The following is a 27,305-nucleotide window of genomic DNA, read 5'->3' on the forward strand; positions in this document are numbered from 1 at the left end:
TCTTGATAAATTAGGACGGGTTATTTTCCAACAAGTGTCGCACTCAGTGGATTTCTGTCATTTGCAAAAGCAGGTGCAGCGTTAACGCCGCTGTGATGGCGCTGTATCGTAACCGGCACGGCGCACACTGCCAATAACTACCAAAGGAGAGAACAGCCACAAGTTTCCTCAAGGAATTTCCTCCACAGAGAGTGTTAGTTTCCCACAGCAGGAGCGTGTGAGGCTGCGCTCCCCTGAAATTTCATGGTTACTCAAACAGAAAATAATGTTTTTGTATCAAAACACATGTCCAGGTTCTCAAATTAATATTACATGATCCCAATCAGGAACGACTTTGAGGTCAGGTGAAACAGAGCAGACATCACCTGGTTATTACAGGGTTGAATGTGCAGCACACGTGTACGTCATGTGTGAACCTCTGCCTCATGTTGAATCAGGAAAAACATGAGACTTTAAGATTGCATGTAGACATATTGTGATGTATGTAACTGAGGTGCTGACACTTTGTGTCTTAAAGGGATAGTTCAACATTTTAATCCCAGTCATAACAGTAGGTTTGTTACCTTTAATTGTCAGTGCAAGCTATTTTTAGAACGGCAGAGCCGCGAGCTGCTCAGAGCTACGCTACGGAGGCTAATGGGATTTCTTGGTTTCCCTCATCAAACTCAACAAATACACAATCGCTCTGGTGGACAAGTTGTGACCTTCACATTCACCACGCAATGAGATAATAACAGAACGTTACGAGACAGAGTTGTTTTTGAGGTAAATTCATGCAAAACCGCTGATGCGTGTTGCGTTCAGGGGCAGTTTTTCAGCAAGCAGTCTCTGTATTTGCCTCGAAAACACGTTACGTTATTATCTCATAGCGTGGTGAATGTGCAGATCACAACTTGTCCACGAGAGCGTTTTGGAGTTGTTGGATTGTGTATTTGATGAGTTTGATAAAGGAAACCAAGAAATACCATGAGCCTCCGTAGTGTAGCTCTGAGCAGCTTCTAAAAATAGCTTGCACCAACAATTAAAGGTAACAAACCTACTGCTATTACTACAGGGATTATGGCAATGGGCCAATTTACCAAAATGTTGAACTATCCCTTTTAAGTTCTATCAGCTCTGAATGGCCAGAACTTAATAAAGGTATTGCCATGGAGAAGGGCAGGACACGATGAACGGTACATATGAGAACAGTGGTGCTCACTTTCACACAGTGTCTTCTGAAAGACATTTACAGTGGTGCGCACAAGAGACGGCATAAGTAGCTGTGAAGTAAATGACAAAAGGGAGATAGAGCGAGCAGTTTAAACTTTAAACGCTGCATTACCTCCTTACTGCACACCTGGCTAGTCACTGTGTAATGGCGAGCGTGATTGTCAGATTGTCGGCTTTAAAAACTGGCAAATACAATGTGCCGCCGGATGCACTGAGTGTGTGTGTGTTTTACTGAGTAACACGGCGAGTGTCAAAAGACCACACATGCACACTGGGGGGAAAAAAGGGGGGCAAAACCTTTTGTGTAAAACACTAATTTAAGTACACAGTGACACAGTGACTGAGTGGACTGTGTGTGTTCCACATTTGGTCTGAGATGACCTGTGTATGTGTGCATGATGTGTGTCTTTGTGGTGCAGTGTAAGTAGAGTCAACAGCAGTGGCAGGCTCGCTTAATGGCTATGTAGGTTTAAGAGGCATTTTCTTCAAGTGTAAGCACTCATCATGCTCTCCTACCTGTGCACACGCTGCTGCCTGAGACTGCAGCCGCACATTTACTAGAAGAACCATATGGAAAAACTTGAAAACAACAAACAAACATCAATTCAGCTTGATGCAATAAATCAAATAATTGTGTGTGTGTGGGGAGGGGGGAGAAAGAAAAGGGGTGATTTCAATTCTGATGCATCCTGGTGGTGTAGCTCACTACAACAGTCAGACCAGTGGAACGGCTGCTGCCAGCGTACAGGCCAGGCTGCTGCCGCTAAACTTTGACTGGGTGTGGCACGTTAAATGTTGGCTCTTGGGGTGTGAAAGTCTATGTGTGTGTGTGCGTGTGTGTGTGTGTATGTAACCACAGAGTCCACAGAGGTGGGCTGGGGCTGGGGCTGGGGGTGGGGGATGGGAGGGGGAGCGTATCCGTGGCAGGAGAGGATTGTTTGTTCTATTGGACCACACAGCATCAGTCCCCTGGTGTGTACGTGTGTGTGTGTGTGTGTCCCTTTAAGAAAGTCTGTGATTATTTTTGAGCAGTGTTTGTGTGTATTCATCCCCATGCTGCTTCATCTCTTTCTTTTTTTTATAAACAGGATATTTGATTATGGTGCTGCTGAAGATGTACTGCCTCTGGTGTGTCTGCTAAAACAGTGATGACTTTCTTAAAGGTCCGATCATCACCCAACATTCAGAAAAGAAGGAAATAATTTTGAATTGTTTAATTTGGGTTTGTGCTTTTTTTTTCTTGCTGCATGGTAAGCATCAATTAAAGATGAATAATTCAGTTGTAACTCAGGACTTTTTTTTGTTTTTGTCACGTTTTTTTGGTGAAACGAACGCAGCAGCATCACAACGGTATCGGCAAAGTGATGGATGTAAGCGTAGCTTTGGAGTAATGTTCCTGTCGGCTGTTCCTGTGCAGGCCTCCGAGTCCGGGCTGCGCTCTGCTCTGCCAGCTGCAGTTTGGTGAGGGGCTTCCAGACATTTGCAATATGTAAAAAATGCATGGCAGGAATGGCTGCACACCGCATGGGTGTGGGCTGTATCCTGTCTGCATTTCTGTAGCTGTAGCTGCAGCCTCGCCGTATGTGCCCTTCTGCGTGCGTGTGTGTGTGTGTGCACAATACATGCTCTTTTATGTGTGTATGTAGATGTGTGTGCTGCTGCTGTGCGCCTATATGCATGATGGACCTCAGTTCTTAGCTCTGGGCCTTGTCACAGGAATTGCTGGAGGGCTACATTTAATTCGGTTTCGTTATGGATCAGTGGAGAATGGCAGTCGTGTGTGTGTGTGTGCGTATCAGCCTGTGTGACTTTATGTGTGTCTGCTGTGAGTCATTGATCAAATATTTTGCTTGCACGGATACGGAGCACTCCCTCAATGGGGCCTCCAACTTCAGCATTAGCCCCTCCCCTGAGACTGAAGCGGCCTCCTGAGTGGTCAGCCTCTGTGGCGGACTTGGCATTTTACCTCCGTGGCCCCTCCCTTCAGACATTTTGAATTTGCCATGACTCAAACCTTTTTCTATTTTTGAAATGTGGTTCCTAGTTCCCCGAAACAATCGACAACAATGGCTGTCAGTGAAGTGATGCACAGGAGCAGAACCGGTTCAGATGAAGTCGAGCTAATGGAGGGTTAAGCACTTTTTTTTTTTTTTTTAATTACAGCCGTAAACCTCTGTCACAGAACGATAATCCAGAAACAAATGGATGTGAGTGAATTCATTCACAGCGCAGGAGAGAGCGCCTACATGGAAACAACTCCTCATCCTGCCATGTTGCACCTCTTGAGCTACACAACCACTCTCTATTTGACAGGAGACATGAGATTATTAAACGATCACAATCAGAAATCTGTTACATTACATTACAGTTACTCCAAGAATCGAGAGTATGAAGAGGATAAGATAAAGATGAAACCAAATTTCAGACCAAAATATGCTTATTCTATTTTTTCAATTATATGTAATATTGCACTATTTGTATGAAAAAGTAAATGAATAAATTGATTTATTATAGGGATATAGAGTGTTTGTGTGGTTTAAGGTCAGTCTATTGGCGCTGAGTTTCTGACATTTAGAGGAAGAAGAAGTTATAGAGTTTAGTGGCCACGGGCAGTCCATAGTTACTTCCTGTATCCCTCTGTGGTGCACGGTGGCTGGATTAGTCTTTTCCTGAAGGTGCTCCTGTGCTTAACCAGCGCATCAGTGGGTGGGAGGTGTTGCCCAAGGTCATCTGTGTTTTAGACGGTCTAAAGGGACTCTACGGCCGACGGTCAGAGAATACATTTCTGTTTCATACTGTATCTCAGGCTGCAGAGCTTTACGAGCTGTGGACATGTAAGCTGCAATGTGACAACAGCAACCTCTCGTCATGAGACTTCATGTCACCTTATGATGATGATGATGATGTTGTTGTTTCTGTATGGGAGCACGTGGGAGATCTCATGTTGTCGTTAATAGATGTAAAGCAGCCGACCGATTTAGACTTTTCTGACTTTTTTAGCTTTAGGAACAATCAACTGCGCTGTTTGTTTTGGGAGGAGGAGAGAAATTATTCCAAAAAATACCTTTGTGTGCCGCACTTGTAGTCTGCAAACAAAGAGAGAATTATGCTAAAATATACCCCAGTGTGTACACACAGTGTGTTCAGCAATTAAGCAGTTTTTTGTTTTTTGGGGGGCAGTTTTTACCTTTTTTCTGCTTGTGAACTAAACTGATGTTGGTTTTAATGAGAAGTATGTTTGTCATAGTTCAAAATCTGGTTACTGATTTCAGAAGTGCTCACGTTTACATGCAGTTATATTGCATATTTATTTGCATCAATGGATGTAGGTGCTGTAGGATCCAGTGTTTTACAGCTTGACTCAGATTGTTGCTGTGCCATGAATACAGCACCGGTTCTCCTCAGTTCACCTGCACACAGTTTTACTCTGTACTCACCAGTTGTTCCTCTGTGCGTTCAGGTTGCCTCAGTGTTTTCTGTCTCCTCATGTGATCTCAGACTGACTCCCATGATGTTGAGATTAAGGCTGTGTGGGGCGCCGAGGTCAGACCATTAGTTGCAGGACTCCATGTTCTTCTCGTCTCTTTATTAGCCTGGTTGTACTCATCTTCATGCTGCATGATGATTGATTTTGGACCAATCAGATGCCTCCCTTATGGTACTGATGGTGGATAAGAATCTAAACATCTGAAGTGTTTACACAGTCCTGTTTAAGTGGATGTAATAATCTGCCTGTATGGAGGAAAGCTCAGCTCAAACTGTACATATAACTCAAATCAAGATGTGTAGCTTGTTCATAAAGTTCATACTTATGTAGAAAAGGGGAAAACATAATTAGCCTCGGCTTCAGTCTCCATTTTTAATCAGTGCTTGAATCTGTATTTGACAGTGATTTATTTTGTGACTGAGAAGGCATTTAACTGCTTATTTATAATAACTATAAGAGCCAAAAAAGATCAATCAAACCACATTATCCCAAACAATGTGGTTCTGTTAATACAGAAATACTTAATGATTTTGCTTAGTATGCCTGTGATTGTGCAGCTGCTAATATATCGATAAGTGTTTCGGATTAGTTCATCCCATATAGACTGTTGAAGTTTACACTTTACTTCTACAAGGTTTTATCTTCAGGTACAACTTGAGTTTGATAACTGAGCGACACAGTTGTGAACTCTGCAGCTGCAGCACAAATCCCTCATGCAAAGTTTCAGTGAATGCAGAGCAGACTTGGAGTCTCGTCGTCCCATTAGGACAGACTACGCCACATTGTCCTGGCGAACTGTCGTCGTTGTTTCCTACTGACTGTGCCGGCCTTGTTCGTAACTCTCGTTCGGTATGTGCCGTGAATGGAGAAAAATGTTCACGATGCACTTGTGTGATTTCGAACAACATTAAAATTGAAATAACTTTTTTGCTTTTCAGACTTTGTCCTTGACTGGGGCAAACATGTAGTCTAGCTTGCAGATCTGCAGACACAGTCAGACACCTTATTTAATATGGGAGCTGGAGCTCAGCCGTATTGATAAAGCTGTTATCTCCTCATTGGGTGGAGCACGCTGATGTTTTGGGTCATTTCATACATGTCGTTTGGACAGGGATGAAGAATTTAGTCACTATTGGAGAGATAATAGTGATAAGACAGTAAGATGAGCTCAGGAAATTGCTCATCACTTCAGTCTAATGACGTTATGTTGTATTTCAGCATAACCAAACTTGTATCACATTATTGATTTTACATTGATTGATCTCGGCTCTTTGGCGATTAAAAACACAGATTTCGAAGAAGTAGCATCTTCATGTCACCACCACATAAACACATAAACACACACACTGCATCATGCAGGTGTAGTCAGTTTGTTATGGCAATTGCTGCTCTCTCTCCGCACCTCCACTCGTCGCCCTCAGGCCGTCTCTCTCTCTCTCTCTCGCTCTGCTTTCCTTCTCCCCTCGCTGTTTCTCAGCCCAGTAAGGCGACCCATTCATCAATAATTGATAATTGGCAGGGACAGGTGAGATGGAGAGGCAATTTGTCGAGAGTATGGTGTGGGTGCACTGCCAGGAGATTGGCTCGGAGGAGAGAAGGAGAAGGACTGAGGTTGGAGAGTTGACTCGCTACTCAAGGACACACAGCCGGGGGGCCGAGTGCTGATGGACCACTACATAATCCTGCTTAACTGTGTGTGTGTGTGTGTGTGTGTGTGTGTGTGTCTCCAGGATGCACACACATGCAATAGATGCTGCATATGCAGTGCAGACAGAAATAACAGTATTTGACAGAATATGTGCCTTTTTTCGTCGGTGGCTGAAAACTTTCTTAAAGAGAGAGCAGCTGTTGCACTGAATCACATTTCCTTTCTTATATCTTTGATCTCCTTGCTCTTCTCTGGAAGTTAAAATGATTTCCCTTTATCCTTACACTTCCATTTGTCTTGTTTATGCAGTAACACCTCACTCACTATGGTCATTCAGCGGCCAGTATGTGGTTTTTTTCTGGACTGCTGCACCTGCTATGACCAGGTCTCCTACAGTGTTATAAAGTGGAGGCTCTCTGCATTGGGTGGAAAAAAAATCGCACCTTATTAGATTTTTATGAAATCTAATATTAGGCTGCAGCTCCAATGAGCAGAGGTGCTACATCACACACACCAAAGGCCACATTTTCAATTAGGGAGACAGCTGTTTGAACTTTCATCTGGTGTAGTTTTCTTCTTTTTTTTTTTGTTCTTTTCCTGTTGAATCTTTACTATTGACTCTGTTACTACATAAATAATGAAGTGAGATGTGTCAGTATCTGTTTGATTTAACTCAACAGATGAGTGACTGATCACATTAGCGCCACATTATTGGATGGATAAAAAAAAAAAATCAGCTGCAGTTATTTTTTGATTCATGTTTTTTCTTTTTTTCAAGTAAAAATGTCAAACATTTCAAACAGCTGTGGCTTCATTAATGTGAGAATTTGCTGCTCTGTGTTTGAGAAACGCTGGTTTATGGAATATCTCTGAGGCTCGGACTAATAGATGCACAAATCAATCACCTCGGGCTGTGGGAAGTGTCAGTGGGCGATTTTAACTACTCGCTGACATTTCATAGACTGAATGAAAGACTGAACAGATTAAAAGACTGAGTTAAACTTGATTAATTGAGATAATTGGTGGATTAATCAATAAGGAAAATGGGAGTTGATTAGTTGCATGCCAAGGAGACTTTGTATATTTACTGATTAATCAGAGCAGCATGTTGCAGTGATGGGGGGTTAAAAAAAACAGCTTCTCTGTGACATGTAGTGATGAACAGAGGTCCAATCAGAGGCTGACGTGTGAGAGAGTGGGTATACTTTCTTCAAACCAGTTTCCCTGAATGATGTTTAAGATGACGTATGATAAACCAGCGTCTGATGATATGGACTTATAGAACACTTACACATCTATAAGCTCCATCTTAGTATCTTCCCTGGTTGCAGTGATATAATGAGCTTCTATCACGATGCTCTTCTGATGCAGCTTCTTCTCCTGAGTAACTACGATGCTGCTGCTGCTGCTGCCGTTCATTTCTCTTGAAGTTCACTCTCCGTCTTTTATCATTTCAACTAAGCTGCTGTGGGGAAGAAGCGGAAAAAAACAACAGAAAAATATAGTGCACACATCTTGGTTTGGATGAAGTTTAATCTAAACTGAGTCCTTTGTACCGTACAAACAAGTTTTTACCGATAATTAATACTCTCCTTGTGCAATTTCAATTTGATTCAGTGTTGCTTTGTTATACATTTTTATGCAAATGCACAGCGCCTTGTCTGGGGGAACAGTAGCAGCCCAAGCTCGACTAGTCCTGAGATAATTACAGCTGCGCGGCTGGATAACGAGTGCAACATCATCAGTAAAGGCTTTAAAATGTTAAACATATGTACACGGGCATGATATAAGAACGAAGCACCTATAAAACACATGTTTTGGATGTAATACACGTGCAGGGTGTATTGAATGCTGCTTTAACGCACAGTTACCCTCCAACAACTTCCCACCATGTTTTTGTTTTTTTATTCCCTTTAATCTTGTTTTTCTTTTATTAATAATCTAGGTCTATATTTTGTTGCTTTTACGTGGCAGAAGATGGAGAGAGGACCATGCTGTGTGTGTGTGTGTGTGTGTGCTCACTCTGCCCGGGCACTGATGGTGTGTCTGCTGGGTGCTGAGTGCTGGGCAGAGTGAGGGAGTGAAGGAGTACTTATTGATTTTGGCCACACATCCCTTCTCCTGAAAATCCCTTGATTGCTTTTGTTCTGCTCCCCGTCTCCCTCTTTCTGTCTCGCTTCCTCTAATGAAACTCCAAATGAATTGGAGCACGTACTGACTGCTCTCTCTCTCTCTCTCTCTCTCTCTCTCTCTCTCTCTCTCTCTCTGCCCGTTTAACTTCTGTTCTCTCACTGTCCTCTTAACTCTCTCTACCACTTTCTCTCCATCCTCCCATCTTTGTCTCCCTTTCTCTTGCTCTCCCTGCTGATTTCTCTATTGCTTCCCTCCCTCCCTCCCTCCTCCTCTCTCTCTGTCTCTCTCTCCTTCTCGCTGTCTTTACGTCTCTCTGTCTTCATCTCGTGCTCCCTTTGCTCTTTATCACTTTTGTCACACTTGCCCCTCTCTCCGCTCCTCTTGCCCATTTAATCTGTCTCTCTGTTTATCTGTTTTCCTGTCCGTCTCACCTTCTCTGCCTGCAAAATTTCCCACCTCGGTTTCATTCCTTGTCCATAGACCAGGAAGAGGAGGAAGAGGGGGAGTATGTTGTGGAGTGGTGGATGATGCCGACCAGCAGCAGCTACATCTATTCTTATAGAATGAGTCAGGCACATGACCTACTCAAATGAGCTGATAGCCCTTCAACAGTTGCTCTGTCCATTCATACACACACTGTTTCTCAACCACTGCCTTAAATTCTTGCTTTTATTTTGTGTGTGTGTGTGACACCAGCAGTAATATCGCAATATACAGATACATCACAATATATCCAGTATGTTGAGGAATTACGATGAAATGGTTGATAAAGTTTTGTTTTTTTCTGTTTAAATTGGTATAAAATGGATCCAGGAACTAATAGAGGGCTGTGAGTGATCAGTGCAGTTTTATATATATATATTATCTTAATTGCTTTTTTTAATTAATGTTTTGTGAAAGAGGGGCAGATAGTAGAAGATTATCCCACTTTCTGTTCCTTTTCTTTCAAGATTTGAGGTTTTTGTGTTGGCTTTTTAAATTGTTAAGTGGATGAAATAAATTGATATAGAAACTGTATATGTTCTGAAATGCTGCGGCTTTTTGTGATTCAGCATCTCGCCTGATGTCACTGGTGATGAGCAGCTCCTGTGGACACATTTGTTCATAATTATACCTTTTACTATACTAGTAACATCATTATAGCTTACAGTTTAAATGTCTGGAGTGGACTTTATATAAATATGGTACAGACATGAAAGGAAGATAACCATTTGGTAACAGCACGGAGAGACAGAGGAGATCACATCTACTAAATGGTCAGAGCGGAAACCCAAGAGAGAGACGAGCCACAGGAGAGCGTGAAACAAAGAAACGCCAAAGAGAGACTCATGCCAGCCAGTGTCTGAAAACAATTATGTGACAATTTCTACTTGATGTTCACTATTTTTCCACAGTATAATTAAGTATATACGATATATCACCATCACCTACCCTTAAATTTAGATGTTGGATTAAAAGAAAAATGTTTAATTACAGGTTGATCTGCAGGTTTTTTTCTCCATCAGCCACTTAGTTTTGTCCATAGAAAATGCAAATATACATAAAAATTATAAATAAAAAATGACTTTCATTGTCTCCTAGAGCTCAGGTAACAACCCACAGACATCCAGTTTGTGTATATGGTGAAGAAATGCATTAAATTTGCACATTTAAAAAGCTGCAACCAGCAAAGCTGCATGTTGATAGCCTACATAATCACTGAGATCTAATGTAAAATATACACATGTGTGTTATAAACAAGTCTTCTGCTGCCTGGGGACTTCATTGTTCCGGCTCATCAAGTGTCTGTCTATGTGCTTTATGTGTGCTGATGTTGTGCACCTTAGTGTGTGTGTGTGTGTGCGTTTGTTTGTATATATTTGTGTGGCTGCAGCTAATGCATTTGCTAGTTTTCCCTGTGGACGCCATTGTTCTGCCTCATCTGATGTGCGTATGTTTGACCTTTTGCTCCCTGTTCCTCCGCCCAGGGGAGCTGGAGGAGGAGATGGAGAATCCAGAGATGGCCGACCTCCCCGAGAAACAGAAACACCAGCTCAGACACAGAGAGCTCTTCTTGTCCCGCCAACTGGAGTCTTTACCGGCCACACACATCAGGTACACTGACGCACACCTCACTGCCTGGTATCATACCACTAAATGTCCTCTGTTTTTCCTTTTATTTCACCTTTCTTTCTTTTTTTGTGCAGTTTTTTTGCGCTCGTTCACTCAATATGCTATTTTGATAGTAAACACATCGAGTATCTCAGGCGTATGAATAAAGCACAACACAATTATTTTTGTGTGTATTATTCAGTCTAAAAATCAAAACATTCTCAAAACAAGGAAAATAAATCCCTTGGAAATAAGTGGGCAATGATGTTTTTTTTTTTGTTTTTTTCCACTTCAAAATCAATTTTTATGAAGATTTTGCCTTTTTTTGTCTTTTTCATTTAATAGCAGAGAGAATTGAGGCAAACAGGAAACAATGGAAGAGACGGTGGAGATGATGTCCAACATCTGGACTTGGGATGCCTCAGTGATATTGTATTTTTATCTATGGGGCTGTAAAATCAAGCTTCCTGACGAGTTTGGCAAATGAAGACAATGTGGTCATTTGATGGTTGAAAGTCTGTTTTGAAGCAGTCGTTTATTTCAGCTTTCAGTGGCTTCTAATAAACTCAGACACACACAATGATCCTCCTATATTCGGTGTGCACTTTGAGCACTGAATGTCAACAGAGATCTGTTTCTACATATAGAGCAACCTTTGCTCATCAGTAAGCTGCAGGCAAACCCACCTAATCATTACCACATTATTACTTGACATTTCTGAGGAGTCTTGGGGAAGAGGAACCCGACACGTGCTCCAATAAAAACCCTCTGATGAGCTGTTTGTTTAGTGCGAATTCAAGCTGGATTGAGTTTTTTTTTTTTTTTCTTTTTCTTTTTTCTCTTTACTCGACACCAGTGTGCGGGGAGGTTACACAAGGTGTTTCTCACACTGCCAACTTGTTATTTTGCCTCATACTTGAGAGATGCCAGTAATTAGCTGGTAAATAATTTCAGTTCAGCTAAGGGATGCGGAGCAGTGCTGGACCGTGATTTGTGAAGGTACATGCTGCGCCAACTGGAACTAAATCAATATGATCGTAGCAGATTTTCGAGATGCATTCACTTCAAAGTCTCCTCTTGGACGGGTGCTCTCGCAGAGGGGAGTTTGGTCAAGGCTCGCAGCTTTCATCTCGGCGCTTATGTAACCAGCCTTCTCATAGACTAGATCTGGCGTTTTCACGTTAAATATTCGCCTCCTTTATGTCCTCTCCCACTCGTCTTCCCCTCCTTATCTACCTCTTATCAATCATGTGTCCTTCTGCTCTTTCTTTCCACTTCACTCTTTGCCCTTTTCTTTCTTTTCTTTCCTGTTATTACATCTTTTTTCTTTTTTTTCATTGGACTCCAGGGGGAAGTGTTGTGTGACGCTGCTGAACGAGACAGAAGCTCTGAAGTCCTACCTGGACAGAGAGGTATGTCATGCACAAGCTCAGTGTTGTCTCCTAAGCCGCGACCGGCTTCAGGACGTATCTAAGAGACAATGTGTAAGAGACGTACCAGTTTAGAGATTCTTGTTTCCAGATGAATTATTCAGCGTGTTGACCTAGAATGTTCTTTTCACATACAGTAATGAGGAGACGAGAGACTAGCAGAGGGGAAATGCGTGCACACACACACACACACACAGACAGATACACTCTCCGTTTGCCCATCTCACTTCCTGTTCCTTTCATTGCATCCTCACGCCTTCCTGCCATCTGCATTTCCCAGGATGCCTTCTTCTACTCGCTGGTGTATGACCCTCAGCAAAAGACCCTGCTGGCCGATAAAGGGGAGATCCGCGTGGGGAACAAGTATCAGGCCGACATCACCGACCTCCTGAATGAAGGTACATCGAACTTGAATCGTGTTTTAATTGACACAAAGTTTATTCTCAGAGCAGCACGGTAATGTTTTCCTTCAGGGGACTTTTTTACCCTGCTGTGTACTGACTTTTTTTTTTTTTTTTTTTAACTTTAAATCAGTTTCTCAGCATTAATGTAGCAGACTGAGCCATAATAAACTACTCAACTACTCATAGTTTTGTAACTGTTCAATTCTTTGGAAGACTTTGTGAACTCTAAGCAAGCTTTTTCCGCCCCAAGCCCGCGGATACTTCTGTTTTTTTTGGGGTTTTTTTTGGTTTAAACGAAAAAAATAACACAACTAACCCAAGTTTCCATGGCAACCGCAGTGTGGCAGCATGATTATACATAATAAAAGCATTTAAAATAACAAATTACTGTCTATGTTGTGCACAAGTGATGATTTCAGTCATCCAGAGAATTTGGAAAGGACAGGGTGCATGTTACCCAACGAGAAGATTTTTTATTTCATTGTTTTTTTTAGGTTTTAAAATTGCCACACAAATGCTATATTGGTGACAGCATGACAACAAAGCTTCATGTTTCTTAACAATACTATCTCAAAGTATAAAATCACGTTCAGGCAACTGAATATGATGTGACCCACGAAAAAATATTGTAATATTGTTCTGATTAGAAATGTGGCTCTTATTTTGAAGGATAAAGCTGGCATCATTCTTCATTTTTCTCATTGTCAGCAAATTCAATAAAAAACAAAAGACCAAATCCAACAATGTGATAGTTCATCTCTCAATACCTTCTGACTGGTCTACTCAGCACGCACCCAGTGAGAACAGAAACCTTTAAACTTGAGTCCCAGTTACGTTTCCTTAAACATTTGGATATTTGTAGTTTTTTAGCAAATGTCACTCAAACTGGAGTTGTGTTTGGCATTTTCAACTGAGTTAAAATAAACTATAGTGCCCACCAGGTTCGTCATAATAAAGAAAACATGTCGGCCTGTGCAGCCATGTGGCTCACTGACTTGTTTTCCTTGGGTTTTTTGGACTTCACTGTTTGTTGTACCAGGCTTTGATTATACAGACAAAACGTATTATTTTGTTCAGTTGTTTGTGGGTTTTTGTCTTTTTCATGGAATCTGTTCCCAATAACAAAAATGTGAAAAATCACCAAATTCTATTAGTGTGAGCTTAGACATTATACCTACCAAATTTCACTTTTTTGACTTTGCGATTTATATGTAAAACTAAAACCCATGATCATTTTTACTCGAGCACACTGAACGACATTTACCAGATAGTTAACGGCGACATTTTGTGCCAATATTCAGTGCAACTGTGACTACTCTACTGCCAGATTTATGGTTCAGTGTTTTGCCAGAATTTTATTCTTAGCAGGTGGGAAAACCTCTGAAATTCCAATTAGGGCACTGTGGGATGCTAAGCTCTCTAATTAAACCCATGTTAATGAAATTCTTTTACATGTGTTAGAAGCTCAGGCAGGTTGGCTGGTTGGCTGCAGGCCGCACCTTTTCAGCTCTGGGATTCATTAACGCCTCAGACAAGGGAGACTTTTTTTTTTTTTTTTTTTTAAGGAAGGAAGAATTTGTAGTTTGAACGTGGATTTAACTGGATGGATGTAGCTATGTGTGTTATTTGGGAACCACGTTTGGACAACTGAAGGAAATTAAGTGTCGATGTCTTCTGTGTCTTCTGGGTTCATGTAGGTGAAGAAGACGGCAGAGAGTTGGAGAAACTAGAGGAAAAGATCTGGGACCCCAACAGTTCATTGACGGAGAAACAGATCGACCAGTTTTTAGTAGTAGCTCGGTAAGTCAAGATCCAAAGTGTTATTTTAAAGGAACAGTTTGACATTTCTGGAAATTAGCTTGTTTGCTTTCATGCAAAGAAATGAGTTATTGAAGTTTGAAACCACTGTCGTTGTAATGTGATTAGCTTAGCTTAGCACAAAGAGTGGAAACAGAAGGGGAACAGCTAGCTAGTCCAAGGATGACACTGTGTCCAGCAAACAGGAAACAGTCCTCTACTGTGAAATGTTTTTATACAAATCAAACACACAAGATTTGTGTATTTGTTTGTACTTATTATAAAAGATATGTATAGAAAGACACTCGTCTTTCAACATAAATAAACATGAATCCAAAGTAAACAGGAACTTGTACCTGAGAGGGAGGAATTTTAAAGTTGGTACAAGAGTCTCCTGGAAAAACTCGAAGCCAAGATGAACAAATTAACACTGAATTAAAAAAAAAAAAAAAAAGTATCAATGATGAGTGAACTCTGAGCAGTAGAGATGCTGTCGCCTTGTTTGGACAAAGCCAGACTCGCTGTTTCCCCTTGTTTCCCGTCTCTCCTGCTTCATATTTAATGGTTGGTCACAACTAGGGCTGCACAACTGACTGCAATGTAATCAAAATCACAAATAAAGCCAAGTGCACAATCCAAATCGTAAGAGCTGCAGTTTGTTTTGAAATAGGGAAAAATGTGTTGCAATATTGTTTTACATTGTGAGCACCAGAAGTGTTGTGTTACTACACAGACGCCCTGAACAAGAAATCGTATTCTCAAGAAGTAAAGTGTTACTAGTCACCTAATTCTCAACAGTTCTTATGGGGAGGGTAGAGGGGGGTACTTCCAACTTTTCCCAAACATTTGTTGGTTATAGTTTCTTCTTTTTAGAGCTGCTTGCTTGTTGTATAGTAGTTCTGTGCTTGCATTAACTGGTTAGACTTGTTTCATGACTCAATATCATGACTCAATATTTGCCCAGGAAGCACCAGAATTGGGACTTTTGCCAGTTTGACTTTCAACATTTTTGTGCCTAAACAGTTGAGAAAAAGACCAGATGAAACGAGTAAACTGAGAAGTTTGTTTCTTCATCTCTTTGCGTCCTGTTTTGTTTTGTCCCATAGGTCAGTAGGTACATTTGCCAGAGCCTTGGACTGCAGTAGTTCTGTCCGGCAGCCCAGCCTTCACATGAGCGCAGCTGCAGCCTCCAGAGACATCACCCTGGTGAGATACATGCTCACACATGAAAGTGGCCTTTGGCTAAATCAGCATCGCACCACAGGTGAAAAGTGTAGGAGAGAAACAGGGCTGTTAATCAAAGAAAATATCCATAGTGTGCATGTGTGTGTTTATGTTTGTGTGTAGTGATTGTTGAGGCCTGTGCCTGGTTATCCTTAACAAGCACTTGGCCCCAGAAGCCTTCTGCTGCTCTATTCTGCCCTAGATCTTATCCTCATGTAAAAAACATAGATGAGAGACCTTCGAGCTACACACACACACACTCACAGCCCAAAGCCCAAAGCCTTGCACAAGGAGCTGCACACAAACACCATGGTTTAAGCAAATAAAAAACACACTAAGCCAAGAAAGTAGGAGAATGTTGCAGCATTTAATTGCATAAAATGTTCAAAACAACACGACGAAGTCCTGACACCAACATTTTTCTATTTTCTGTTCAGTTTCACGCCATGGACACCCTCCACGCCACGGGTTACGACATGACTCGAGCCATCGCAGCACTGGTGCCTCAGGGCGGGCCCGTCCTCTGCAGGGATGAAATGGAGGAGTGGAGCGCCTCCGAGGCCAACCTGTTCGAGGAGGCGCTAGAGAAATACGGCAAAGATTTCACCGATATCCAGCAGGACTTTGTGAGTAACCAAAAAAAGGAGGAGTTTGATATTTTTGGCAGACATGCTTGCTGTTCGCCAGGTGACAGTTAGCAGAATGTAAACATAAAACATGAGGACACAAGCCTTATATTTCAATTTTTTTTGTCGATTATCGACTAGAGAAGACATTTTAATTCATTCAAATGAATGTTTTGTAAGTTTATTACTATTCTAAGAAAACCAGTGTGGAAACGGCTTTAGTTTTTACGTTTATATATTTATCTTATACATGTGTGGTGGGGGTCATTTAGTGACTTTTTCAAAGGCGTTTCCACTTAATCAATTAGTATAGTGTAGATATACATGGGAGACATACTGAGCACTTAGTATGCTGCTCATCAGCCAGCCTGCTTGTGTGTTGGATGGCCAAATCTAATTAAGAGATGTGTACAGTTAAGTATTCAGTGCATCCATAATTGCTGCATGCGAGTGCAGAAACCGCAGAATCAGAGCTGAACTTCTGCAGCAGACATTGATCCTTCAGCTGGTCACTTATAAAGCACGATAGTAGGTCAAAAATGGTCGAACTCGGACTGAATGGCCGTTCATGTCTAAATACAAACCAAAGACGTGTTTTTTGAGCAAAAGTAAGTTGTTTGGTGTTGGTTGAAATCTGTGTGGAGAGGCGATGTTTCTGCTGCCGCCCTTCGTCGTCGTCTCAGCCTGAGAAGAATGGAGCTGCACTTTGTGGACCTCTCTTCTCTTCTCCACATTGTGCTCGGCTCTCACTGTGAGCGTCACTCCACCACCTGGTGGCCGGCCGCCGTCGGTGCCGCCCGCTCTCGTTTCCACCCAGGCCTTCCCTCAAACAACAGGGACTACGCCGCCGTTATGGGTGGGGCCATCGCCTGACAGCTCATTTTCCTTTGAAACTTCTCAGAGGGAAGTTTACAAAGCAACCTCAGCACGGCCCACACAGACCCTGTGGCCAGAGTGTTGTTTTTGTCATGCATACAAAGATTTTTTGTGTGTGTGCCCATAATGATAATTTGTAGAGACGTTTAAAGCAACAACACACTGGAACAATTTGTCCAACTCACTTACATCTATTCATTCTCCCAAGGACCTATGTAAATATTCACCTTACTTGTTCTTTGTTGACTGCATTTACCTTCTTCTTAAGTTTTTATGTAAAGTCGGTGCTGTGAAATCGTTAAGTCTGGCATCACTCAATTTATCTCCTGTTAGTCTCCTGTGTTCGTCATGAATGTTTTATTTTATTATTAAGTTTTATTGACACATTCATTTGATTATTTGTCTGTGAATGATTGTGAAATAAATGCATTGAGTCACATTTTATTGTTACTCTGCTAAACTCACAAAACGCTTGGTTAGAAAATGAAGGTTTCTAAGGTTTCTGCTTTTGCCCGTGTGCCAAAAAAAAAAAAATCATACCCATTCCTTTCATTCAGATTTTTTTTTTACCAGTTACTGCGGACACCACTTCAATAACCATTAGACTGAATAATGACGATTTTGTCCTTTCTCTCTGCAGCTGCCCTGGAAGTCCCTTACGAGTATTATTGAGTATTACTACATGTGGAAGACCACGGACAGATATGTACAGCAGGTAAAAATCTGACATGAGCAGCTTAAGTCTCTTTTGAAGTATTTTATCACTGGTTATACTTTTTCATGATGATTTTAACTTCTTCGTGGCCTAATAACTGTTACAAATTTATATTTTTTATTAAACCTGATGATGATCATTTACTATACACCTTGGGCTAATTAAAAATAGTTTCTGTTGATCTTCATTGATTTGTCTCTACCCTATAGAACAGATACTTACATTTTAAAAAATACACAAACAATACAAAACACAATTAAACTGTTTTTATTCCTATTAAAAATGAATCAAATGTATACATGTCTATCTTGTTCCATCACCCTTTTTCAAATGTAGTTAAATAGTTTGCTCAGCTCCAGGTTCATAACTTTCTCCTTCTCCCTCTAATGTCTCTGCAGAAACGATTAAAAGCAGCCGAGGCAGAGAGCAAGTTGAAGCAGGTCTACATCCCCAACTAGTGAGTGCTGTCTGTGATGCAGGTCTCTGTTTGTGGAGCATTGGGTTTGATTATTCTCATCAGAGGTCATTAGTGCAGCACTGTTTTATCTGATTATATAAAGAAACGTTGAGAGTTGTTCTGACCACAGCAGCATCTCTGGTACAGTAGTTGGACATGTGCTTCTGTTGTCAGAGAATAGACGCCTCTTTCTCTCTATTAGTATTCATGACAGCTCTCAATACAGTGTCAGTGTCTGTAGCCTGATGAATGTTTTCTATTCTCTTAGTGACTGTGCACTGTCTGATCCTGTCTCTGCTTCTCTGCCCATAACAGTAACAAGCCAAACCCCAACCAGCTGAGTAACAATGTAAAGCCAGCTCTGATGAATGGAGCAGCGGGTGCAGGGGTCCCGGGACCTCCAGGCTCGCTGCCGGGGTCGGTGCCGGTGCCGGGGCCAGGGCCGGGGCCGGGGCAGGGGCCAGGACAGGGGCCAGGGTTGGGGCCAGGGTTGGGGCCAGGGTTAACCCCCACCCCTAACCTGGGCAGAGCCTGTGAAAGCTGCTACAGTGAGTCTTTTATATGTGTTTAACAGTAATCAACATGTAACAGCAGCAGCAGCAGCAGCTTGAAAGAGATTCCAGTAAGTCCTGCTTAATTGTACATGATGAACTTATTAATTGCTTTAATGTTTAATGTTTGATGTTAAATGTGCTTTTTTCTTAAATGAAAAACAGAATCTGAAAAAGTCACTTCATGGATCAATTTATCGGCTCCTCAGCTGGAGAAACTTTTTAAGATTTAATAGATGAAAGGTGTGTTCAGATGGAAAATACAGGGACTTTGGGGGCATAACACACGACGTAACTACATTACCCATGGTTCAATTCCCAGCCACAAGAGTTTTTCTAATGTCTTTCAAGACTGACAACTGTGAAATAAAGGCCACATGCACACAAATAATCATAATGATAAATAAAAATCAATTATGCAGATTTGGCCACTGATCTGTTTCTATTAATTTGCCCTGAACAGGAAAGGTACTATATGAATTTGCGATGCGATCCAGCTCCACCATCTCCATTCACCTCTTTATGTTTATGAAAGTCTCAACCAAAGTGTGAATTTTTTAAATGTAGTTGAAACATTTTCAGACCTCTGAACATCAATTTGCAAAACCCCAGACAGGGACACGTCTAACGGCATCCTCCTCTCCACTGTGTCTGCCACCTCTAAATACATTAGACAAAACATAAAAGCATAAATGTTTAAGACTGGAGGGAGGGAAGGTGCTGTGTGATAGGCTGCATGGGCAGTTTTAAAAGAGCCATCGCTCAGAGCATTAGAGGTTGTGTCAGGCTGTGCCTGGGCAAGCTTATTTCATGGTTTGGCAGTAGCTCAGTTTCCCATGTACACGCTAACATACAAAGCCACTGAGCCATATTTATCCACTCTGGAAAACCAGCTTTGGAAAGGCTTGATAGAAACTCCAGTTGAGTCGATATGAAGAGCTGAAGCAGAGGAATGTGGACGATCTGATGCCATCAAAGGCTTGTTTACATATCATTAATTGTATTTAAAAAGCTTTAAACAGGCTGCGATATTACTACAGTATCCTTTGTACTGTGTCATTGTAAGATTTCAGCCAAAAACTAAATATTAAACACTGAACTGTACGACCAACTTCTGTTTCTTTCGTCGATCTTAAAAATCTCAGCAACAGAGCTCTAACTTATTTAAAGAGCTGAAATCGAGTCTGTGGCGACTGCATGTGGCTCACATCTGATATTGGATTTAGAAAATGGAGAGTGGAGAGAACAGCGTTATCTGCCCTGCAGCAGCGTATTGTTCGAGTTATTTTAGTGGTTGTACTTAATTCAGTGATGAATGATTAAAGGTTTTGCTCTCGCTTGCTCGCACATGAGAACAGAGTCCTGATTATATGTGGATTACTGTATGACTCACCGTGTGCACGTTCTGTAACGTATGTGTGCGTGTGGCTCTCTCATACTATGTACTCACGCTCTGTGTGTTCGTGTGTGTGTGTATGTGTGTGTGTAGCCAGCAGCTCATACCAGTGGTACTCATGGGGACCTCCCAACATGCAGTGTCGCCTGTGTGCCTCATGCTGGACGTACTGGAAGAAGTACGGCGGGCTGAAGATGCCCACGAGACTGGATGGAGAGAGGCCCGGACCCAACCGCAACGCAATGGTACACACCACACACACACACACACACACACACACACACACACACACACAGAAACACACACCACTATGAATGCCTCATTGGACATTTGAGTTGTGTAAATCACAAACAACAGCCTCACTGTTTTCCTTAAGGCCTTAGCCTGACCTTAAAGGCACAGAAAATCCCCTTCTGCTCACAGTCAACATGTAACATGTGACCGTTTAAGTTTGTTATGTACATTAAGGCCTCATCTAAAGGTTGTTATCATCATTGCTTAATCTAAATAAATCAAATGTAAACTAAATGTTTTGGCTTTAATATGTCAAATCATCTGGGTCAGAGTCCGACCTGTGGCCTTTTGCTGTGTGTCGATTGTGACCGTGGTGTGTTGTGATGTGATGTTGTTGTGTTTGTCCCTCCAGAGCCCACACGGCCTGCCGCTCCGGCACAGCGGCAGCCCCAAGTTTGCAGTGAAGACGCGACAGGCCTTTTACCTGCAGACCACCGGCCTGACGCGACTGACCCGCCGCATCTGCCACGACATCATCCGGCCACGATTTCTGGCCCGGCACCCCTACCTCCCCGTCAACACAGCAGCCATCAAGGCCGAATGTAAGAACTACACACACATCGATCACTCTATGTTTAAGATGTATGGAAGGGAAGCGAATGACAGGATTTGTAGCAAGACAGATTGTGTTATTATTGTACACTTTTCTGTTTCTTTGATTTAACTTGTGTTGACTGTGTTCCCACCATGGATTTCTGCAGGCGCCCTGCGGTTGCCAGAACGGCCGGTAAAGCCTTCGCCTATGAAACCTGTGGAACGTAAACCTCTGGAGTCTGTGGTTCGGTATTTAGGTAAAAAGAAGTCGTTCACCTGCTGTGTTCAGTCTGTTCTTACTGGGTTTGGTGTAAATGGATCATTGTGGTGTTTAGATTTTTGACACTTTGTTCCACATTAGTTTTCAGAAAAAGAAAAAATCTCTCAGAAGAAGTAAAACAATGTTAAACTACGTTTTCAGAAACATGCAAGTGTATGCATATTATGTCTTTTTGAATTCATTATCAACATCAAGCCACAAATCAATCTCAATATTAATCTGTCAGATCAGGGACCAGTTTTACAAAAGTGCTGACAGAGGTCACTGATGTTGGCAGCACTGCATTTAAAAATGTCTGTAAATGTCTATGAATTACAGATAAATCTGTGGATCCTGCAGAACTCAAGGACTCTCGTGCTTGGATTTAATTAGATTTAGACATCAGAATCTGCATTTTCATGTCATAAATATACATTTGCATGATATAATATTGAAGAAACAGACCTCAGTACAACAGCAACAACAACATGAGTCTGACCTTTTGTTCAAGATCAGCAGTTGACAATAATACGTCACTTGCATTGACTTGTCTTCTCTTCTCTTAATGGCCTGTTTCTGCCTTCTCTCTCTATCTCTTCATGTTTCAGAAGCACATCCCTGTCCACCCAAGCCCGACCCACCGGCCCGCGGAGCGTCCATCTCTACAGCCAGCCTGACGCCCATCAAAGCCTCTCCCATCCTCAACAACGGCTCGCCCACCATCCTGGGTAAACGCACCTATGAACAGCACAACGGACTGGATGGTGAGAGAGCTACAGGAGACAACCTGTTTGCCTCCTCAGCTTCTAGTAGAAAGTTACACTTATCATTGTTACAAGACCACTCCACCAGTTTCACACAGAGTCTGGTTCAGTGTCGTCTCCATGAGAGGAAATGATGAAAACAGTGGATCAGCCTGAGGTTACACTGCCTCAGAAAAACATGATGAACAAAGACATGAACATTTGGAAGGAAGATATTTTCTGCAAGGTGTGCAAGCAACTGCATTATGGGAAATGTAGGAGCTGGTAACTATTGCAAATAATATCAAACAAGCAATAAACTCGATAAATTTGTGTTGTAGTTGAAAATGAGAATGATGAAATATAATTTTCCAAGTTTTCCTGCTCAGATCTGATCATTATGATCACCTCATCATATGCACTAATTACTTGGTAGACTTAATATAAGACTTTTAATTAGATAGATGTGATTAAATGAAGGAAATAACTGGAATTAGCCTTTGCTGCAGTTTTTTATTCAGTGTCAATGAACAAATGTGGCTCAGACACCAACTTAATATTTTCAATTACACCACGTACAAACACGGGGTCATTTGAATATTCAAGGCGAAGTGTGAAGGCCCATCTGAGCTCCGTGGCTACAACGCATGGCTAAGCTCCACCGCTGACGGGTTAAGAGTTTGTGTGGGGCTCTTATTTTGTTTTTTGGGTTATGTCCCACTTCCCCTCTCCCCTGCGATACGAGAGGGGAAGAGACAGACTGAGAGATCAAGACACTGAGAGTCTGCCAGGGAAAGACAGAGAGGGAGAGCGAGAGAGAGAGAGAGACAGAAAGAGAGAGAGAGGATCGGCCTTGCTGCTTTAGCTGGAGGCTACAAGTCTATGTCGTCATGGTAACAGTGAAGAGGAGGAGGAGGTGCAAGGCTCAGTAAGTGTATCCTGAGGGAGAGCATCTCCACTGGTCTGTGAGCCCACCTCAGGCCCAGGCTTGAATAACGCACCAGGAGGAGATTTGGGTTGGAAATGAGCCAGGCTCCAGGATTAGGGATTAGTTTTTATTTTTTATTTTGACACAAACTTATCGACGCGCTCATTCATATCGTGGTAATTTGGCAGAGGGTGAAAAAACGCCGCTGCTGGCTTTTTTTAAATTTTTTTTATTTTATTATTCTTAAACTGTTAATCGTGACAATCTTGCATTTATTTCTTTTGTTTTAGTTGTTAAATGAGGACACGTCACATTTTTTGTTTCAGTAATCTGTGCACAGCAGCAACTCACAGTTATTTATTTACTATGTTGCCGGTTTTGGCTTCAGTGGCTGTGTAGCCGTCATGAATCTTAATTTACTCATGTATTCTATTGTAAACTGGTAATTTGACCAAATCGGCTGCTGTTTGTTTCTACTGACAGCAGGTGAAGAGGAGAGAGTGTGTTCACTTACAACTACTACTCATGAGCCATTCAGAGAAGTGAGGCTGAAACTGGGTGAAAGTTTAAAGACAAATCTTACATCACTTCAAACTTCTGTAAATCACACATTGGTTTTTCACACTGGAAAAGAAATGAATCAACCTAAATGTGCTCAGGAACATGAGCTGTGGGAACCTGGTGTGAGCTGCTGTGGGAGTCTGAGAGGAGTTTGTAGAAACAGGGTCAGAGACCAGAGTGCAGAACATGGCAGATCTATAGCTGCTATAAAACTATTTAATGGAGCCACTAGAGGGCAGAAGACTTTAACATTAACATATCTGCTGGTACCACATGGCTCCGGCTGTGCGTGTGTTTCTGTGTGTTTTCCAAACCAGCATGTCTTGTGCTCTCCCCCTCCTCCACAGGCTCTAAATCCAAAGCCCTGACTCCACAGTGGGACATCATGGCCAAACGGATGAGCGAGGCGGGGCGGCCCTCGGCCTCCCTGCAGGACGAGGTTCACGAACTGGACTGAGCGCTCTGTGGGAGCCGCCTCTACTGCGAACCCCATTGAGGTGAGACATGGAGCTCTGCTGGGCAACGCCTAGGCCATGTTTGTTAGGCTTGTTTACTTGGCAGCAGGTGTTGTTTTCTCCTCCAGCGCAACGTTGGTGTCGTTCCAGAAGCCGTCAGGTGTCTCCTCAGGTTTCCAATTTGATATCCATGTTTTCTTTGTCATGGATTTAAATATATTTTACATTAAAGGGATAGTTCACCCTAGAATTATATTTCGCTCATTATCTACTCACCCTCATGTTAAATAAGGGCTGGAAGAATTATCAGAGTCCACCCCCCCTTCTCTGAGTTACAGGGGGTCTCGGCGTAGCAGTGCATTTCAATGCAACGGTTGCAAAGGGACACCGGAGCTCTTCGTAAAAAAACACACACAAAAAAACATCCAAATACCTCCATGATGCTCGTATGTAATGTCCGTCTTGTGCTGAAGCCCCAAATTGCGTAATTGTCCCGAAAAAAATTAAATAAGTCTATATTTTAAGCTTGTTTGTAGCGGAAGCTTCTCGAAGCTCCTCTTCCTGGTCCGTCCAAATCTCGCGTGATTCGCAGTAACCGCACTGACGCCGGCGCAAATCACGCGAGATTTGGACGGACCAGGAAGAGGAGCTTCGAGAAGCTTCCGCTACAAACAAGCTTAAAATATAGACTTATTTAATTTTTTTCGGGACAATTACGCAATTTGGGGCTTCAGCACAAGACGGACATTACATACGAGCATCATGGAGGTATTTGGATGTTTTTTTGTGTGTGTTTTTTTACGAAGAGCTCCGGTGTCCCTTTGCAACCGTTGCATTGAAATGCACTGCTACGCCGAGACCCCCTGTAACTCAGAGAAGGGACGGTGGACTCTGATAATTCTTCCAGCCCTTAGTCAACATGAGGGTGAGTAGATAATGAGCGAAATATCATTCTAGGGTGAACTATCCCTTTAAAGCAGAAGTAAGCTGAATGTTTGTGTTAATATAAGTCTTAAATAGTTATATCTTCCGACAGCAATCACTTACATAGAGTGTTTGGTCTGAGACACAGGTCTGTCAGTCACTCTGCTCTGAGCCCAGGAGAAAACTTTCCTTGTATCCTACAAGCTTTATCCAATGAGGAGAGAGAACGGCATAAAGGGGCGGTCCTCTCTGTGTGTGCAGCCAAGGGATGCGCGTGAATGTGGTGACGTAGGGACGAGGGCGGGGACTGCTAATTCCATCGGCTGACAAGAAGTTAGCCAAAACGACCGGATCACTTACTTCTGCTTTAAAGATATAAAGATAGACATTTGTTTTTTTGTTTTTTATTGTTGGTTGGTTACTGACTGGTTAGTTTTTTACTGATTTGTTTCTGTCAACTGATCATTTCAGCTCTAATTAAAGGGATACTTCACCCAAAATCGATAATTCACCAATTTTCTATTCAATGTCATGCCAAGAAAGGATTTGGAGAACTTTCAGGGTCATCAAAATTTGCTGCGAGATGTTCGTTCGTCGTTGTAAACCATTGGATGTATGATGTAAACAAGGAAGAACATCTCGCAGCAAATCTCACGCATGCACACAAACATCAACAGAGCCACTGGCAGCTACTACTACAACAAGGCTAAAAACAGATCAAAGTAATTTGTTTCGAAAAACGTTTTCATGTCGCGGCTTCAGGACACTTGGGTCAGTACAGATGAGCAGTATGGAGGTGTTTTGGATGTTTCATAGTGTGTGCTTTGGACTATTCAAAAGTGAGCTCTATCCGCCGCCATTATATGAAAATCCGTTGCCAGCCGGATCGCCCCTGGAACTCCAAAAGTGTTTTGATGACTCCGAAAGTTCTCCCAACCCTTCCTTGGCATGACGGCGAGTAGAAAATTGGTGAATTATCGATTTTGGGTGAAGTATCCCTTTAACGCCCAGAACTGCTGACTGATGCCCACTTTTTCAGCAGGTCCATACCAGGGTTTGACTAAAAGCTTTCACACCGGCTTGAAAAGTAAAATAAACAACACAGACAAATGCCACATGTTATTCTGCAACTATTTTTAATAATCATTTCAAGGCACTTCTCTGGTAAACATGGCAGAAATATGACGTTTGAGTTTTCCAGATGTGAGGATTTGCTACTTTCTGTGTCTTAAATGTCTCTTGCGTAAACCTGGACATTTATTTAACGATGTGTTGGGGACATTGTGATGCACACTGGTCACAGTTTTAGAGAAATGGTGAAACTTGTACAGTCGCCATAAGTTGGAGATCTCATTAAGGTTAACAGACAATCAACCCGTTCTTAATCACTCTCCTCTTTGTCTTTTCAACAGCAGAAGGGGATGAAACGGAAAATGTATTTTCCAGGAAACCACAGCCGAGGGCAGCTGAGGGAGGGTGAAGCTGAGAGGAGACGACACCGTTGGCCACTTTTTCTTCAGTCAGTGCGGCTCCGTCAGGCTGCTGAAGACCGATCCATAATCCACCAGTTTGGCTGTGGTCAATCAGAAGACTGACTGTACAGGACTGTTTATTACTTACATTTCTTGTTATTACTGTTCATTGTAATTATTGTTATTGTTATTATAATTTTTTTACCAACTATAACTCAGCTTATTGTTTGTCGATCAAACGATGGAACTTGTGAAGTTTCATAAAAAATGCTTGCAGACCCTGTGGAAAAGGGTGGAAGGACTGTAACATAAGCCACTTGCATCTTGTATGTTTTTTTTTTTCGTTTTTTTTTGTTTTGTTTTTTTAACAAGTTAAATTCAACAAGGAGACGCACTTTTATTTCAGCGACAAGAGTTAACTCCTTGTCTTTTGTTTCATTGAATTTGAATGCTTTACGGGAAATCTTCTGTTTTGTGAGCCGGCCCCCGCTCTTCGGCCAGAGAGGTTTAACTTATTGAGAAAGACTTGCTGTTTTTTCTACCTTTTTCACAAGTAATGCATCTATGCTTCGATATTGTAATTAAAAAAGACAATTGATTTTCCTTCTTCTTTTGGTGTCTGTGCACGGTGTCACAACTTGCACTTGGTGTTCTTTCTCAAACCAGTCTCTACTATTTCTCACACCAGTATGCAAACAGGGTACAGTATAGTCAAAACGACTCAAGGCTTTTAAAGGGACAGTTCAGGTTTCTTGACACATGGTTGTTGGAGGTAGTGATGTATAGTTGGTGCATTACCTGCAAAACTTCCTACTCCCAGTTCAGAGATCCAACCAGCAGCACTGACAGACAAGCTGAGCTGCGTTTCTGTGCACAGGGTCACAAGGAAGAACACGTTTTAGACACTTTTTAAAAACAGCCACCGAAACAATCCTTTACTTGTTCAAATGTTGGCTTCATGTGGAATATTTTCAGGGGTGTGAAAATAACACTTTACTTTGGCACAATGAGGCGTGCTTGTGATTTTTATATTGGATCATTTTGATGGTCATTTTTAAGAATGTCTACAAGAGCTTTTTTCTAGTGGC

General features: G+C 42.0%; 1 protein-coding gene across 2 annotated transcripts in view; it reads left to right on the forward strand.

Moving 5' to 3' along the window:
* Positions 1-26,782, forward strand: part of mta1 (metastasis associated 1) — a 43,612-nt gene extending 16,830 nt beyond the window's left edge. The window contains exons 4-18 of one of the 2 annotated variants that reach the window (XM_083997889.1): positions 10,448-10,574; positions 11,920-11,983; positions 12,282-12,399; positions 14,103-14,205; positions 15,309-15,408; positions 15,864-16,052; positions 17,569-17,643; positions 18,042-18,100; positions 18,416-18,648; positions 20,141-20,292; positions 20,694-20,883; positions 21,043-21,132; positions 21,743-21,898; positions 23,714-23,863; positions 26,158-26,782. In XM_083997889.1, coding sequence (XP_083854015.1) covers positions 10,448-10,574; positions 11,920-11,983; positions 12,282-12,399; positions 14,103-14,205; positions 15,309-15,408; positions 15,864-16,052; positions 17,569-17,643; positions 18,042-18,100; positions 18,416-18,648; positions 20,141-20,292; positions 20,694-20,883; positions 21,043-21,132; positions 21,743-21,898; positions 23,714-23,823 — 1,766 coding nt within the window. In that variant the 3' untranslated portion in view covers positions 23,824-23,863; positions 26,158-26,782. The remainder of the gene's footprint in view (positions 1-10,447; positions 10,575-11,919; positions 11,984-12,281; positions 12,400-14,102; positions 14,206-15,308; positions 15,409-15,863; positions 16,053-17,568; positions 17,644-18,041; positions 18,101-18,415; positions 18,649-20,140; positions 20,293-20,693; positions 20,884-21,042; positions 21,133-21,742; positions 21,899-23,713; positions 23,864-26,157) is intronic. The other variant, XM_083997890.1, reaches the window with a different exon arrangement.
* Positions 26,783-27,305: the final 523 nt, after the last annotated feature.

This window comes from Trachurus trachurus, assembly GCF_905171665.1.
Source record: "Trachurus trachurus genome assembly, chromosome: 22".
NCBI lineage: Eukaryota > Metazoa > Chordata > Actinopteri > Carangiformes > Carangidae > Trachurus > Trachurus trachurus.